This window comes from Giraffa tippelskirchi, chromosome 7, assembly GCF_054371585.1.
Source record: "Giraffa tippelskirchi isolate mGirTip1 chromosome 7, T2T-mGirTip1v1.2.pri, whole genome shotgun sequence".
In the NCBI taxonomy this organism is placed as follows: domain Eukaryota; kingdom Metazoa; phylum Chordata; class Mammalia; order Artiodactyla; family Giraffidae; genus Giraffa; species Giraffa tippelskirchi.
The window spans coordinates 1997179-2011685 of record NC_137281.1 but is presented as its reverse complement, the minus strand read 5'-3'; the positions used below and the strand labels follow the sequence as shown (position 1 = coordinate 2011685).

The window sequence follows — 14507 nt, the reverse complement described above, 5'->3', positions numbered from 1 at the left end:
AACACACATCCATAGTATCCGCCACATAGCCACCAAGAAAAACTTTTGTTAAATGTTAAGTCAGTCACATCATTTCTCTGCTCAGCTCCCAACCCTGCCCACAGCTTATCACACTGAGATCATTTCCAAACTGCTCGTCACCCCCTTCATGACCCGGCCCCTCCTGGCCCCAGTCGCCCCCGGCCCACCGTCTCCCCGCTCTCTCCCCCGCTTCCGCTCACCTGCACTCTCTCTCCCCTCCACACGCCCCGCGTGTGCCTGCCGCACGGCTCTTGCACCTGCTGCACCCCTACCCAGAATGCCTTTCTCCCTGAGCCCGGGGGACCCCCACGTGCACTGCGGTCACGCCTCAGCTCCCGGTGGCCCATTCTGGGAGGCCTCCCCTCCACCTGCCCCTCCTTCCCTGCTCAGGTCCTGGTTCCTTCCCAGAAGGGGTCTCGGCTCGCGCCGTGCTCTGTGGGACCTACGGGACCCGGGAGCGGGTGCCTCTCCGTGCTGACTCTGTTCCCCCGCCGGCTCCTGGCACAGCTCCTGGCACGTGGCAGGCACTCCACGGCTGCTTGTCAGCTGGAAGAGCGGGCGTCTGCCCCTTGCATTGTCTCCTGACCTGGCGCCTCCTGTGATCTCAGGAATAGACGGTGCTGGCTGCAGCTCCTCCCTGATGCTGAGAAGGGGCAGGAGTGTTTCAGACGATGCTCTGACTTCCCCGGTGTGTGTGTGTGACCAAGGTGTGGGCCCGGAGGCTGTGGGCCCTCCCGGTGACCCGGGCAATCTCATGGCTTTTCTTCTCCTGTAGGCCCACCTGCTCAGTGCTCTGCACTCCTCCAGCTGGGAGCCCACAGGAGGGAGGGGAGGATGCCTGCTGCTCGTGGGAAGTCCAAGTCCAAGGTAAGTAGTGACTGCTCTTCCTTCAGGAAAGTTCTTCGGCCTTGTAGGAAACCATTTCTTTCCTTCCTGCCCCATGGAGACCCAGCCAAGACATGGTCCCTGGTTTCCTTCCATCACCTCAGAGCGTGGGAGCGTGAGCAGGGGCCCCCCCTCCTTTTTTCTCAGTGTGCACATGACCTTTCACCTGTTCACTCAGCATCTCCAGGGGCTCCGCCTGTCTTCTCAGAGACACCATGATTTCTCAAGGTGGACATGAGTGCCCAGGTGGGACCTGCTGGGCTGAGGACTGGATGCTGTCCTCCAGAGTTAATCTCTTAATGTTGCTTTGTTTCTACTCGTACAGCCCATATTCACGAGGAGGAAATTTCTCTTAACTTTGAGAGCCTTCTAACCCTGTAGGTATTCAGGTAGAGTTAGTTGGAGCCAGGCCAGTGAGGCAGCCTCCTATGATAAGCATGTTTCAAGATTTTAGTGATCAAGCGATTTTCTACAATAAGCCTCCTGAATGCAGTTTCTCATAATTGACACTTGTGCCCTTTAAATTGTGTTTATTCATTCCCTATTGCCACAAACTTGGCCATTCAAGACAGCATACATTTATTATCACCAGTTTGTGGGTTGGAGCTCAGACCCAGCTTGGGTTAGCTGGGTCCTCTGTTTTGGGTCTCACAAGAGTGAAATCAAGGTGTCTGGCTGTGGTCCCATCTGATGCTCAGGGTCCTCTTCTGAACTCAGTGGTTACTGGCAAAATTTCATTCCTTCTCTTCCACTTCCCGTGTAGCTCCCTTCGTCCCATCTTCAAACCAGCATCCACAGGTCCAGTACCTCTCATGCTGCAGATTCCCCGACTTCCCTTTCCGCCTTCCTCTTCCACCAGCTGGAGAAAATCCTTTACTCTTGGGGGCTTCTGTGATGACACTGAGCCGACCTAGATAATCCAGGCTACTTCTTCCTGTTTCATGGTCAACTGATTAGTAACCTTGATACATCTGCAAAGCTTTTGCCATGTATAATGCACTCACATGTGGTTAGGGACATGAATCAGAAGCAAGACTGCCCAGACTGAACCCCAGCTTCTCCACTTACAAGCTGTTAGACCTCCAGTAAGGTACCTCCCCTCTCTGGGCCTCCGTTCCCATATCTGTGACATTGCCGTGGTCCTCTCAGCAGTGCCCCCATCACCGCCTAACAGGGGCTAGTGCGTGCAGGGTGCCTGGAAGGACGCCTTGTCTTTGTCCATGCCGTGTAAATCCACGTCGATATGCTTTTTATGGAATGAAACCTTTGATAAGAGCTGTATCATGTTGCATTGCGTTTTATTTATTACACCTGCCCCTTCTGACCTCAGAGCCTCAGATGTTTACGTAATAGGACCCTGGCACCATTGTCTTCCATGTTTGGAAGTCCGCTGGTTTCTCCAGCCGTGCGGAAGCCCAAGCCCGCAGTGAAGGGACATGTGCTTTTCCATTGCAGGCACCAGTGACATTTGGGGATTTGGCCATCTACTTCTCCCAGGAGGAGTGGGAGTGGCTGAGCCCCACTCAGAAGGATCTGTATGAAGAAGTCATGTTGGAGAACTACCAGAACCTGGTTTCTCTCGGTAAGGCTCTCCTGGTCCCATGATCCACAGCGGGACTGTGGAGGGAGAGGAATCAGTTAGTCAGGGAAACAGGAGCCACTCCAGTTTGGCTTTTTTTTTTTTTTTTTTAAATAGCTTTATTGAGGCATAATTCACATATTATACAATTCACCCATGTGAAGTATACAATTCAGTTGGTTTTTTAAGTGTATTTACAGACTTGAGCGCCCATCACCATAGTCAGTTTTAGAACATCTTCATTACCCCCCAAAGAAGGCCTACAACTATCATCCATCACTTTTTTCTTTACCTGTGCCAATTAACACCCCCAGATTAGGCAAACACTAAACCATTATCTACTTTCTGTCTATGAATTTCCCTGTTCTTGGTGTTCCATAAAAATGAAATCAAATATGTTGTCCTTTGTGTCTGACTTCTTTCATTTAAGGTAATATTTTTGAAGTTCATTTGCATTGTAGCATGGATCAGTCCCTCATTTCCTCTTCATCACCAAATAATATTCCACCATTTGGATTTCCATTCACCAGTTGATAGGCATTGGGCTGTTTCCACTGTCTGGCTGTTACGAGTCTGCTGCTACGAATGTTCATGTACAGATTTTTTGTGTGGATGCATATTATCATCTCTCTTGGGTATATGTCTAGGAGTGGTAGGTACTGGTCATATATCAACAGTAACTATATATATAACCTTTTGAGGACTTGGGTTGTTCTTGAGAGAAATAATTTAAAGAATTAACAGGTACTATTAAAAGATGAATATTGGACACTGAGGTAACACAGAGATGGTAACTGCAGGACACATCCTCCATCCTAGGGCTGGGAGGACAGAGGGAAGAGTTTGGAGATTTTAGGACTTTGGGGATGGGACTCAGACTTCAGAAGGAGAGGGGAGCACTGCCTGGTTTGTTTATCCTCCTGAGGGGGCAAGATGAGGCTCGTTCTGGGAGTCACAGGGGAAAAAAGCAAAGCAGAAATTGAAACCACCAGTACTGCTGTTGGTGGATGCTGACAGAGAGCAGTTGGCGTAGGAGTGTGCATTTCAGCAGACCAAAGGACAGCGGGCTTGGATGTGGAAAGACTGTAACTGAATAACCAGCCTCAGGAGCTTCTGCTCCAACTCTTCCCCAAAATAGCTGGTTTTGTGAGAGTTAGAAGTGAATAGCTCTGCTGTGTATGACTGACCTTTCATCCTTTTTCTCCACCTACCCTTCCCATCCTCTGTGCTCCTTTTGCGTGCATAAACCCCATTTCTCTTGAGACAGAGCCTGATTCTGATAGCTGTGGTGCCCACATCATGCTTAGTTGCAATGTTTTTCCTGTGTTGTAGGACTTTCCTTTCGGAGACCAAACGTGATCACCTTATTGGAGAAAGGGAAAGCGCCCTGGATGGTGGACCCAGTGAAAAGACGCCGGGGCTTGGGTGAGTGACAGAGAACTGAGGCTTAGAAGTTTGCATTCTATGTAAGAGTGCCTTCCATCCTAAAAAGGCAACATCTTTAAGATAATAGTTGAGAGCCACTTTCTGCACCTCAAAGACCCCAGTGTTGTGCAGAAAACTCAAGTCTTTTCAGTATGTGTCCCCAGAGGGAGAATAATTAATATTCAACAAGTCCCATACTAGGTGTTTATTTGGCTGCGTCTGGTCTTAGCTGCGTCCTGCTGGATTGCCAAGCAGACGCCCTAGTCATGACACACGGACTCCAGAGCTTGCAGGCTCAGCTGCTGCGAGCATGTGGGATCTCAGTCCCCCGACTGTGGGTTGAACCTGTGTGTCCTGCCTGACAAGGTGAAGTCGCAGCCACTGGGCCACCGGGGAGGAGTCCCTGATACTCTTTGTTTAAGTACAGCTTCCTCCCAACAGCTCTATAAAGTAGGTCCTCTTATTCCTATTTTATAGATGAGGAGACTGAGGGCCAGAGAGGTTCAGTGACTTGCCCGAGGTCATCTAGCTGGGAAGTAGCAGCGGAGTTCCCAGCTTCTGGTCTCAGAAGCTCGGGTTTTAATAGCCTCACCCCCTCCTGCTTTGGTTTTCATATTTCCCTTCAGAGAAAGCACGTGTGTTCTGACTTATCTAGTGAGTGTATTTATAACGATCTGACTTGCGTCACTGTCTTCATTCCTTAAAAAAAAAAACAAAAACATTTCCTGTGTTATTTTGACTGCTTTTCAAGAACTCATTTCCTTTTCTAGTATTAATAGATTCCTCTTTGATTGGTCAAGTTATGGATTTTTACTTTTGTTGTGTTTTTGGTTCATTTTTACAGTTATGAGTTTAATTTTTCAATTATAAAAAACACATAACATTAAATTTACCATCTTAACCATTTTAATTTAGTTTTCATTTATTTTTTGGCTGCGTTGCTTGGCTTGTGGGATCTTAGTTTCCTGACCAGGAATTGAACCTGTGCCCTCAGGAATGAGAGCACAGAGTCCTAACCACTGGATTGCCAGGGAATTCCCATCTTAACCATTTTTAAATGTACAGTTAAGTGGATTTGCATTGTTGAACAAGAGGTATCTAGAACTTTTTAAATATTGTAATACTGAAATTCCGTACCCACTAAATACTAATTCTTTCCACCTCTCCACTCAGCCCTTGGTATGATTTTGACTACTATGGATACTTCATATGAATGGAATCATGCAGTATTTGACCTTCTGTGACTAGCTTTTTTCCACTTAGCATAATGTCATCAAGGTTCATCCATGTTGTATACATGACAGGATTTTCTTTTTTAAGGTTACATAATATTCCATTATAGGTGTATGCCACATTTTCTTTATCCGTTCACCCGTTAGTGGACGCATGGGTTGCTTCTACCTCTTGGCTACTGTGATTCATGCTGCAGTGACTATGGGTGTACAGATAAACCGCTTCAAGATCCTGATTTCAGTTCCTTTGGACATGTACCCAGTGTTAGGATTGTTGAATCATGTGGCAGTTCTGGTTTCAGTTTTCTAAGGAACCACCACACCATTTTCGCAGTGGCTACACCACGTTTCATTTCCACCAGTAGCACACAAGGGTCCAGACTCTGCTCTTCCTTACCACACTTGTTCTCTGTTGGTTTTTTTAAAAATATATATATTGGCAGTTTTTATGTTGTAAGGTGATATTGTGAATTTAATTTACATTTCTCTAATGATTAATGATGTTGAGCATCTTTTAATGTGTCTATTGGCCATTTGTCTGTCTTCCTTGGAGAAATATCTATTCAAGTCTTTTGCCCATTTTTTAATGGGGTCATTTGTCTTTAAGTTGTAGAAGTTCTTTATATATTCTGCATGCTAATCCTTTATCATATATGCGATCTGCAACATCCTTAGGTTGCCTTTTCCCTGTTGTTTTTTTTGAAACACAAAAGTTAAGTTTGATGTGGTCTCATTCTCTTCTTTAATTTTGTTGCCTGTGCTTTTGGTGCCATATCCAAGAAATTCAGTGCCAAATCCAACGTCCCGAAGCTTTTCCCCTGTGTTTTCTTCCTAGGAGTGTAATAATTTTTGGTCTTACATTTTAGGTCTTTAGTCTGTTTTTGAGTTAGTTTTTGTATATAGTGTGACTAAGGGGTCCATGTTCATTCTTTTGCAAGTAGGTACCCAGTTTTCCCAACACCATTTGTGGAAGAAACTGTTCTTCCCCTTTGTGACCGTCTTGGCACCCTTGTTGAAAATCATTTGACCAGATATGTAGGAGTTTACTTCTGGGCTGTCTGTTCTCTTCCATTGGTCTATATGTACCTTTATGCCACTGTCACACCATCTTAATTATTAGCAAATCTGAAGCATCCTTCTTCATTTCTCTCTTTCAAGAGTGTTTTGGTTATTCAGGGTCCCTTGAGATTCCATATGAATTTTAGGACTTTTTTCTACTTCTGCAAAAAATGTTAGTGGGATTTTGATAGGGATTGCATTGAATCTGTAGATAACTCTGAGTGGTATGGACGGTTTTTAAGTCTTTCAACCCACAAGCATAGGATGTCTTTCCATAAATCTTTGATTTCTTTTACCAATGTTTGTAGTTTTCAGTGTACAAGTCTTTCATCTCTTTGGTTAAACTTACTCCTAATAGTAAATGGGATTGTTTTCTCAATTTCCTTTCTGGACTGGTCATTGGTAGTATGTAGAAACAAAACTGATTTTTGAGTGTTGATTTTTTATCCTGCTACTTTACTAAATTAATTCACTTACTAATTCAAAGTAATTAATAAATATTCAAACTGTTCTTGGTGTGAAATTGAGGTAGTTCCTTCTGTTCCTAGCTTGTTGAGTGTTTTTTATCATGAAAGAGTGATGAATTTTGTCAAAAGCTTTTTTTGCATCAGTTGAGATGATCATGTGGTTTTTGTCCTTTAATTTGGTGATTGTGATGTATTACATTTATTTTCCTATGTTGAACTATCCTTGCATTCCAGGGATAAATCTGACTCACTTATGTGTATGATCCTTTTAATGTACTGTTGAATTTGGCTTGCTAGTATTTTGTTTAGGATTTTTGCATAAGTATTTAACAGGGATATTGGTCTGTACTTTGCTTTTCTTATGGTGTGTCTTGTTTTAATGATGATCTCATACAATGAGGTAGTAAGTATTCCCTCTGCTTTTGTCCTCTGAAAGAGATCATGGAGAATTGGAATGATGTCTTCCTTAAATGTTTCGTAGATTTCACTAGCAAACACATATGGGCCTGGTACTTTCTGTTTTGGAAGGTAATTAATTACTGATTCAGTGTTTTAAATAGATACGTGCCTATTCACATCAGCTTTTTCTTATGTTTTGAGTTTTGGCAAATTGTGTCTGTCTATAGTTTACCTTCTGCCTTTCCTGGACATTTCCTGTAATAAAACTACATTTATCCATTGAACAGGTTATGGAGTTTAATGTGGTATATGTTGTTGTTCAGTTGCTAAGTCTTGTCCAACTCTGTGACCCCATGGACTGCAGCATGCCAGGCTTCCCTGTCCTTCACCATTTCCTGGAGTTTGCTCAGGCTCATGTCCATTGAGTCAGTGATGCCATCCAACTGTCTTATCCTCTGTCACCCCCTTCTCCTCCTGCCCTCAATCTTTCCCAGCATCAGGGTCTTTTCCAATGAGTCAGCTCTTCACATCAGATAGCCAAAGTACTGGAGCTTCAGCTTCAGCAGTTTCTTTAGGATTGACTGGTTTGATCTCCTTGAATTCCAAAGGGACTCTCAAGAGTCTTCGCCAGTACCACAGTTCAAAAACGTCAATTCTTCAGCATTCAGCCTTCTTCATGGTCCAACTCTCACATCCATACATGAGTACTGGAAAAACCATAGCTTTGACTATATGAACCTTTGTCAGCAAAGTGATGTCTCTGGTTTTTAATATACTGTTTAGGTTTGTCATAGCTTTTCTTCCAAAGTATATGGTATATATTTATTCAATAATAAAACATTTACTCATTTCAAATTGCACTTCCATGAATTTGTTATTAAATATTTCTATAAAGTCCTTACTATGTTAAAACCATAATAAAACACTCAAAGAGTTATTACGCTGATTATCATCACTGTTATTACCTTGATCCATAATTATTGCAAACAGCTTCCTTTTTTTAGCACAGGAAAACAAACTGAATTTCTTGATGTCTTTCAGACTTAGGGTCTAAAGGTGAGACCAAGAAGTTACCTCCAAATCAGTGCAACAAATCTGGGCAAAGCATCTATCAGAAACCAGTTTCTACGCCACAAAAAGTTCCCACAGGAAAGAGAGGCTGCAGGAAAAATTCAGTCCTAATAAAACCCAAGAAAGAACACTCAGAGAAGAAATCTTTAAAATGTAACGACTGTGGGAAGTTGTTTAGTCAAAGCTTATCTCTTAAATTTCATCAGAACTCTCATGCTGGGGAGAAGCCTTATGAATGCAGTAGTTGTAGAAAAGCTTTCAGACAGATCTCATCCCTCATTCTTCACCAGAAAATCCACAATGGAAGGAAAAGCTTTAAATGTGATAAATGTGGGGAAAGCTTCATTCAGAGAACATCCCTGCTCCTACATGGGAAAATTCATGGCGAAAAGGAAGTCTTTGACTGTGGGAAGGCCTTGAGTCAGTGCTCATCTCTCAGTATACATCAGAAAATCCACTTTGTTGAAAATGTCTACCAGTGCAGAAAATGTAAGAAAGCCTTCATTCGCATGTCATCTTTTTTACTTCATAAGAAAATTCACAGTGGAAAGAAAATACACAAATGCAATAAATGTGGGAGAGTCTTCAGTAAGAAATCAGTCCTTGTTATACATAAAAGAATTCATACTGGAGAGAAAACTTGTGAAAGTGAGAAGGCCTTAAGTCACAGTCTACAGCAGAGAAGTCACCATTTAGAGAATCCTTATAAATGCAGAAAATGTGGGAAATTCTTTAATAGAATTTCATCCATTATGCTTCATCAGAGAATTCACAATTCAAAGAAACCCTACAAATGCAATAAATGTGAGAAGATCTTCAGGCGGCTTTCAACTCTTATTTTACATCTAAGAATTCATAATAAAGAGAAACTATACCAGTGTAACAAATGTGAGAAGGTCTGCAATCGGCATTCATCCCTTATCCAACACCAGAAAGTGCATACAAAGAAAAAGAAACTGTTTGAATGTAAAGAGTGTGGGAAGATGTTTTCTGGAACTGCCAACCTTAAAATACATCAGAACATTCATTCTGAAGAGAAACCCTTCAAATGCAATAAGTGTAGTAAAGTTTTTGGCCGCCAGTCATTTCTTATTGAACATCAGAGAATTCATACTGGAGAAAAACCCTATCAGTGTGAGGAATGTGGGAAAGCCTTCAGTCACCGCATCTCTCTTACGAGACATAAGAGAATCCATAGTGAAGACAGACCCTATGAATGCGATCAGTGTGGGAAGGCCTTCAGTCAGAGTGCACACCTCGCCCAACATGAAAGAATTCACACTGGAGAGAAACCGTACACATGTAAGACATGTGGGAAGGCCTTTAGCCAGCGGACATCCCTCATCCTCCATGAGAGAAGTCACACTGGAGAGAGACCCTATGAATGTCATGAGTGCGGGAAGGCATTTAGCAGCGGGTCTGATCTTATTCGGCATCAGAGAAGTCATTCCTCGGAGAAACCTTATGAGTGTAGTAAATGTGGGAAGGCATACAGTCGGAGCTCATCCTTGATTCGACATCAGAATACACATTCTGAGGAAAAGGCCTAAGATCGTTTTAGATATGTAAAAGCAGAGAGGGAGGGCAGCAAAGTGGCAGAGACAGAGGCGTGGGGAACGCACGTCTGTAACACAGGCTGTGAACATGGGGCGGTTTGATGGTGTGTCCCACTTTGAAAGCCGGAGAACAAAAGTCATTGGTTATTTGACCGGAGGATTTGAAATCAACTGAAGCAGTGACTTTATCATACATCTTAGTTTCAAAATAACAAGCTCAGATGATTGGGTCAGTCATTTTTAATGAAGAGCATTCATTTGATAAAAATAACTGACACTTTGTTTCCATCCTAACTTTAAAGCTATTTCATTGGTTATGTACAACAAAGTAAATTGTAAATCCATTTTTCTGGATGGAGCTGTGAGCCTGACTTAAGGTCATGTGAAGAAAGAGTTTGAGTTTGTCCCATAGAAGTATCACAGAAGGGATTTTCTTACAAACCAGGGTGCTGTTTTCAACTAACAGTAACTGTGGGTGAGAATAAAGAAGACTGAATAAAGAGATAATAGCACTCATAATTGTGTGGAGCAATAGAATCATTACCATACGGTATCTATCGATATGAAGATATATGATCTTCCTGGTGTGAAAAATCTAACAAGCCTGGGACAAGCTAATGGGGAAAAAAACAGGATGTACTGAAGAATGAGGAACTTCAGAATGGGGAGAAATTATTATTTTGTTTGTATATGAATTTATATTTATATGAATAAACACTGGCATTTTTATGTAAGAACACTGATGAGCAACAAGTGATTGGTGGAGAATGGGATGTCGGGGACTGAATTCATGTTAAAAACCTAACCCCCAATCTGACTATATTTGGATTGAGGCCTTTTGGGATATAGTAAGGGTTAGATGAGCTCTTGAGGGATGTGGTCCTCATAATAGGAATGGTGTTTTTAAAAGAAGAGACACCAGAGATCTCTGCTGTGCGAGGACACAAGAAGACAGACTAGCCCTCACCAGTATCCAGCCTCGTGTCGTCCTGACCTCAGACTTCCAGCCTCCAAAACTGTGAGAAACGAGTTTTACGTCACTCAGTTGATGGTGTTTTGTTATGGCAAACTAAACTAATAACGTGAGAAAACCCTGCACTTATGTGCCAGGCTCTTGTCAGCTGTTCACCATGTATACAATAGTGTTCAGTCCCTCTTTCCAGTTTGTGCAAAATATGTAAGAAATAAAATCCGAGTGCTTTTTTGGAGCTGGGTTATATACAGCTGGACTCTTCTGTGTGTTTTCCTGTCGCAAAAGCTGTTTTTGAAAATACCCCCATGTTGTTAAGACAACTGTGTGGATTGTTTGACCACATGGTTAGGTCACTCTGACTTTGACCACAGCTGAGAAAATAACAACTGGATTTATGAAGGGAGCATGCATGCAGTATAATAGAACAATTAATTTTCCATTTAAACTTGTCATATCAGTCTGCAAAATCAGCATAAAAATCAGCACTTCAGGCAAATGGACGAGCCGACGACACAGAGAAGCCTCGTGGAGGGCCGTGTCTTTTCTCCCTGCCGTTCTGTACACACACCCCTCTACGTCCGCTGCCAGTCTGCCCTAGACGTTGGTTCCAAATTGATGGTCACAAACCTAAAACGTGTCATGCGTACTAATAAGACACTGTTCTTGCCTGCAGGCACTTGCAGTTTAGGGGATTCAGACTTTAAATGTGGAAGTGTATAGGGTGCACAAGTGATGTCAAGGGTAGTGAATGCCATGGTGATGGATCGCTTTTGGAGACTGATAGTATTAACGGCAGAATAGGTATTCACGAGGCACACGAATGTTGGGAGGCTATTGAAGGCAACAGAGGAAGTACAGGTGTACAAACTAATGGCAGAGGGTTGTGGGGGATTAGGGGAGTTACAAGTTCTAGCATTTAGTACAGTGACTGGGGCAGAGTAAGTGGTCAACACTCAGTAATACTGAATGAATGAAAATAACCTTAGTTTAGCTGGATTTTCTCTAAGGCATAGTCAAAAGGGAACACCTAAATTCGAAGGTCACCCAGACATTGAGATAAACCTGTGAAAAACAAGCCCTCACTTTAAGGAATCACTAGTGAATTTTGAAGGCTGTGATGAACTTAGGGTAATCATAGCAACAAGCAACCTTAAACCTCATCCAGTTTTTAACTATATTAATGAAAACATGAAAGGCTTAACAGAAGAAATGGCATGACCATTTCTAAGAATTAAAATCTATTTACTTCTGTTTTTACTGTCCAACACAAGATAAATGGAGTTTGGTCAAAAGTAATTTTTACAAAGCTACAGGGAAAATCAACACCCACCACCAAGAGACAAAAGCAGTTAAGAACTGGAACCAGACTCCCTGACACAGAATTTTAAATAACTGTGGGTAATACGTGAAAGGCTCTAATGAAAAAGGTGTTTAACAGGCAAATTAGATGGGTCATTTGATCAGAGAGATGGAACTGTGAGAATCAAATGGAAATAATCAGAAGTGAACACAGTAGAGATGAACAAAACCTTGAACAGGCTCATGGGTATACTTGATACAGCCAAGGAAAGAATAACTGAACTTGAAGGTAAGTCACTAAAAAGTAGCCATACTGAAGCACTAGGAGGGTAGGGGTGACAGCAAAGAATAGATCACCTAAGAGCTGTGGGGAAAGATCTGTTGTCCCAACACATAACGTAATGGAATCCCAGAAGAAACAGAAAGTGACTGATAAGATATATCTGAATAAATAATGGATAATGACAACAGAACATAAATCTATAAAGCTTAATACCAGGAAAGATCTTGTTAAGACATTACACAGAAACAAAGTGGGGAGGGGGGACTGTCTCTATGAAATTTTTCATGAAAATATCTTTCAGAATGGATAGAGAAATGAAGACTTTCTCAAAGAAAACCAGAAAATACATTGCCAGAAGACCCTACTCTAAAATAAATGTTAAATGAAGTTCTGTAAGCAGAAGGGATGTGAAACATAGCGTATACTCAGATAGGCATGAAGATCTGGAAATGGAATAAATGAAGGTAAGATCATTTTTCTTTAGGCTTATCTAAACATCTGAGAGGCAGCTGTCAACAGCAGTATGCTATAGCAGTATAAGTGTAAGTATATGATTAGGGAACACTGTCATATCTTGTTAATGCTACTTGAAGATATATCCTGGTTAATTAGAGATGTACATTGTAACCTTAAGAGTAACCACTAAAACATTTTTTAAAGAGATGTAAGCAATTAAATAAAATGGAATAATAAAAAATCCTTAGCCCAATAGAAGGCAGAAAAAGAACAAAAACCAAAGAATAGGCAGTTTTTCCTTTCTCAGACTCATATGTAAAAAAACTGAGGCAATCTGGGCAAGAGGTAAGAGATCAGAAATGAGATTCAAGAACTTGTGTTATTTAACTTCTTTAAGTGCAGACGCCTCCACTGCTCCTGCATCTCAGTCTCCCCCAAACCTCAGGCCACCCCATCTCGAGAACCAAGCCCACCTTCCCCTCAGCTGCTGACTCCACGCGAAGCAGAACCTACTTCCTTTGACATTAGCTTGACAATCTTGTGCCAAGTTGACCTCTTGCTGCCTCATTAAGTTTGATTCCCAGTACTTCTGCCGCATTGCCAAAAAATGGAATGAATTTTAAATCATTTAGAAGAGAATGAGGAGCTCTTTGGGAAAAGTCAAGGCAGATTGTGCACTCACTTTTAATTGTTTCCTATCAGTTCAGTTGCTCAGTCGTGTCCGACTCTTTGCGACCCCATGAACCTCAGCACGCCAGGCCTTCCTGTCCATCACCAACTCCCGGAGTCCACCCAAACTCATGTCCGTCGAGTCGGTGATGCCATCCAGCCATCTCATCCTCTGTCGTCCCCTTTTCCTCCTGCCCTCAATCCTTCCCAGCATCAGGGTCTTTTCCAATGAGTCAGCTCTTCACATCAGGCGGCCAAAGTATTGGAGTTTCAGCTTCAGCATCAGTCCTTCCAATGAATATTCAGGACTGATTTCCATTAGGATTGACTGGTTTGATCTCCTTTCAGTCTAAGGGATTCTCAAATAGGACGAATCCTATACTTTTAAAAAGGAAATCTTATATTTTTATATAATTTTATTTATGACTGTGCTGAGGCACGGACATCCCTCTGATTGCGGCGAGCGGGGGCTAGTCTCTAGTTGTGGTGCGTGGGGTGTCTCGCTGGGGCGGCTTGCCTTGCTGTGGAGCAAGGGCTCTAGGGTGTGAGCTCATAGCTGTAGCTCCTGGGCTTTACAGCGCAGGCTCAGGAGTTGTGGCGCAGGGGTTTAGTTGTTCCACATCATATGGGATCTTCCTGGATCAGGGACCAAACTGTATCTCCTGCATTTGCAGGTGGATTCTTTGCTACTGAGCCACCAGGGAAGCCCCCAATCCTGTATTTCTTCAAACGTGTTTGCAAGATACCAGGAATACAAGTTAATTTTCCAAGATAGTTAATTCTTGTGTTGACACTTTTGACTGTGATTTTAATGATCTTTGCTGACAGACAAAAGCTCATCTACCTTGCATGCTTCATTATTTATAAGATCCTAAAAGGTGAGTTTAACCTTGGATTTATTTTCTGAAAGTTATAAAATTTGCTGTAGGAAACTGCATCTATTGCTGTGGCAGATAAATCAAGAAATCAAACATTTATTCCTTTATGAAAAGCACCTGACAAAGGATAGAACAATAAGTTTAAAGAGGTTGAGTAAGATTGGCAGTTTGAATCTTTCAGGAAAGTTTTTCCATTTTATCTAAGTGGTCAAATTTTTTGGTGTAAGGTTCACAGTATTCCCTTATCATCTGCTT

At 42.3% G+C, this 14507-nt stretch overlaps 2 protein-coding genes across 15 annotated transcripts in view; one reads left to right on the top strand and one right to left on the bottom strand.

Moving 5' to 3' along the window:
• LOC145514421 (uncharacterized) overlaps window positions 1-14507 on the bottom strand; it is a 259999-nt gene that overhangs the window by 133723 nt on the left and 111769 nt on the right.
• Window positions 1-14507, top strand: part of ZNF667 (zinc finger protein 667) — a 57249-nt gene that overhangs the window by 29616 nt on the left and 13126 nt on the right. For 7 of the 14 annotated variants that reach the window (XM_081512223.1, XM_081512222.1, XM_081512224.1 and 4 more), the window contains 4 exons: window positions 797-888; window positions 2362-2488; window positions 3818-3910; window positions 8109-10917. In XM_081512223.1, coding sequence (XP_081368349.1) covers window positions 856-888; window positions 2362-2488; window positions 3818-3910; window positions 8109-9688 — 1833 coding nt within the window. In that variant the 5' untranslated portion in view covers window positions 797-855 and the 3' untranslated portion in view covers window positions 9689-10917. Of the gene's footprint in view, window positions 1-796; window positions 889-2361; window positions 2489-3817; window positions 3911-8108; window positions 10918-12550; window positions 12714-14048; window positions 14253-14507 lie in introns of those variants that run through there. The other 7 variants (XR_014060143.1, XR_014060144.1, XR_014060146.1 and 4 more) reach the window with 3 other exon arrangements.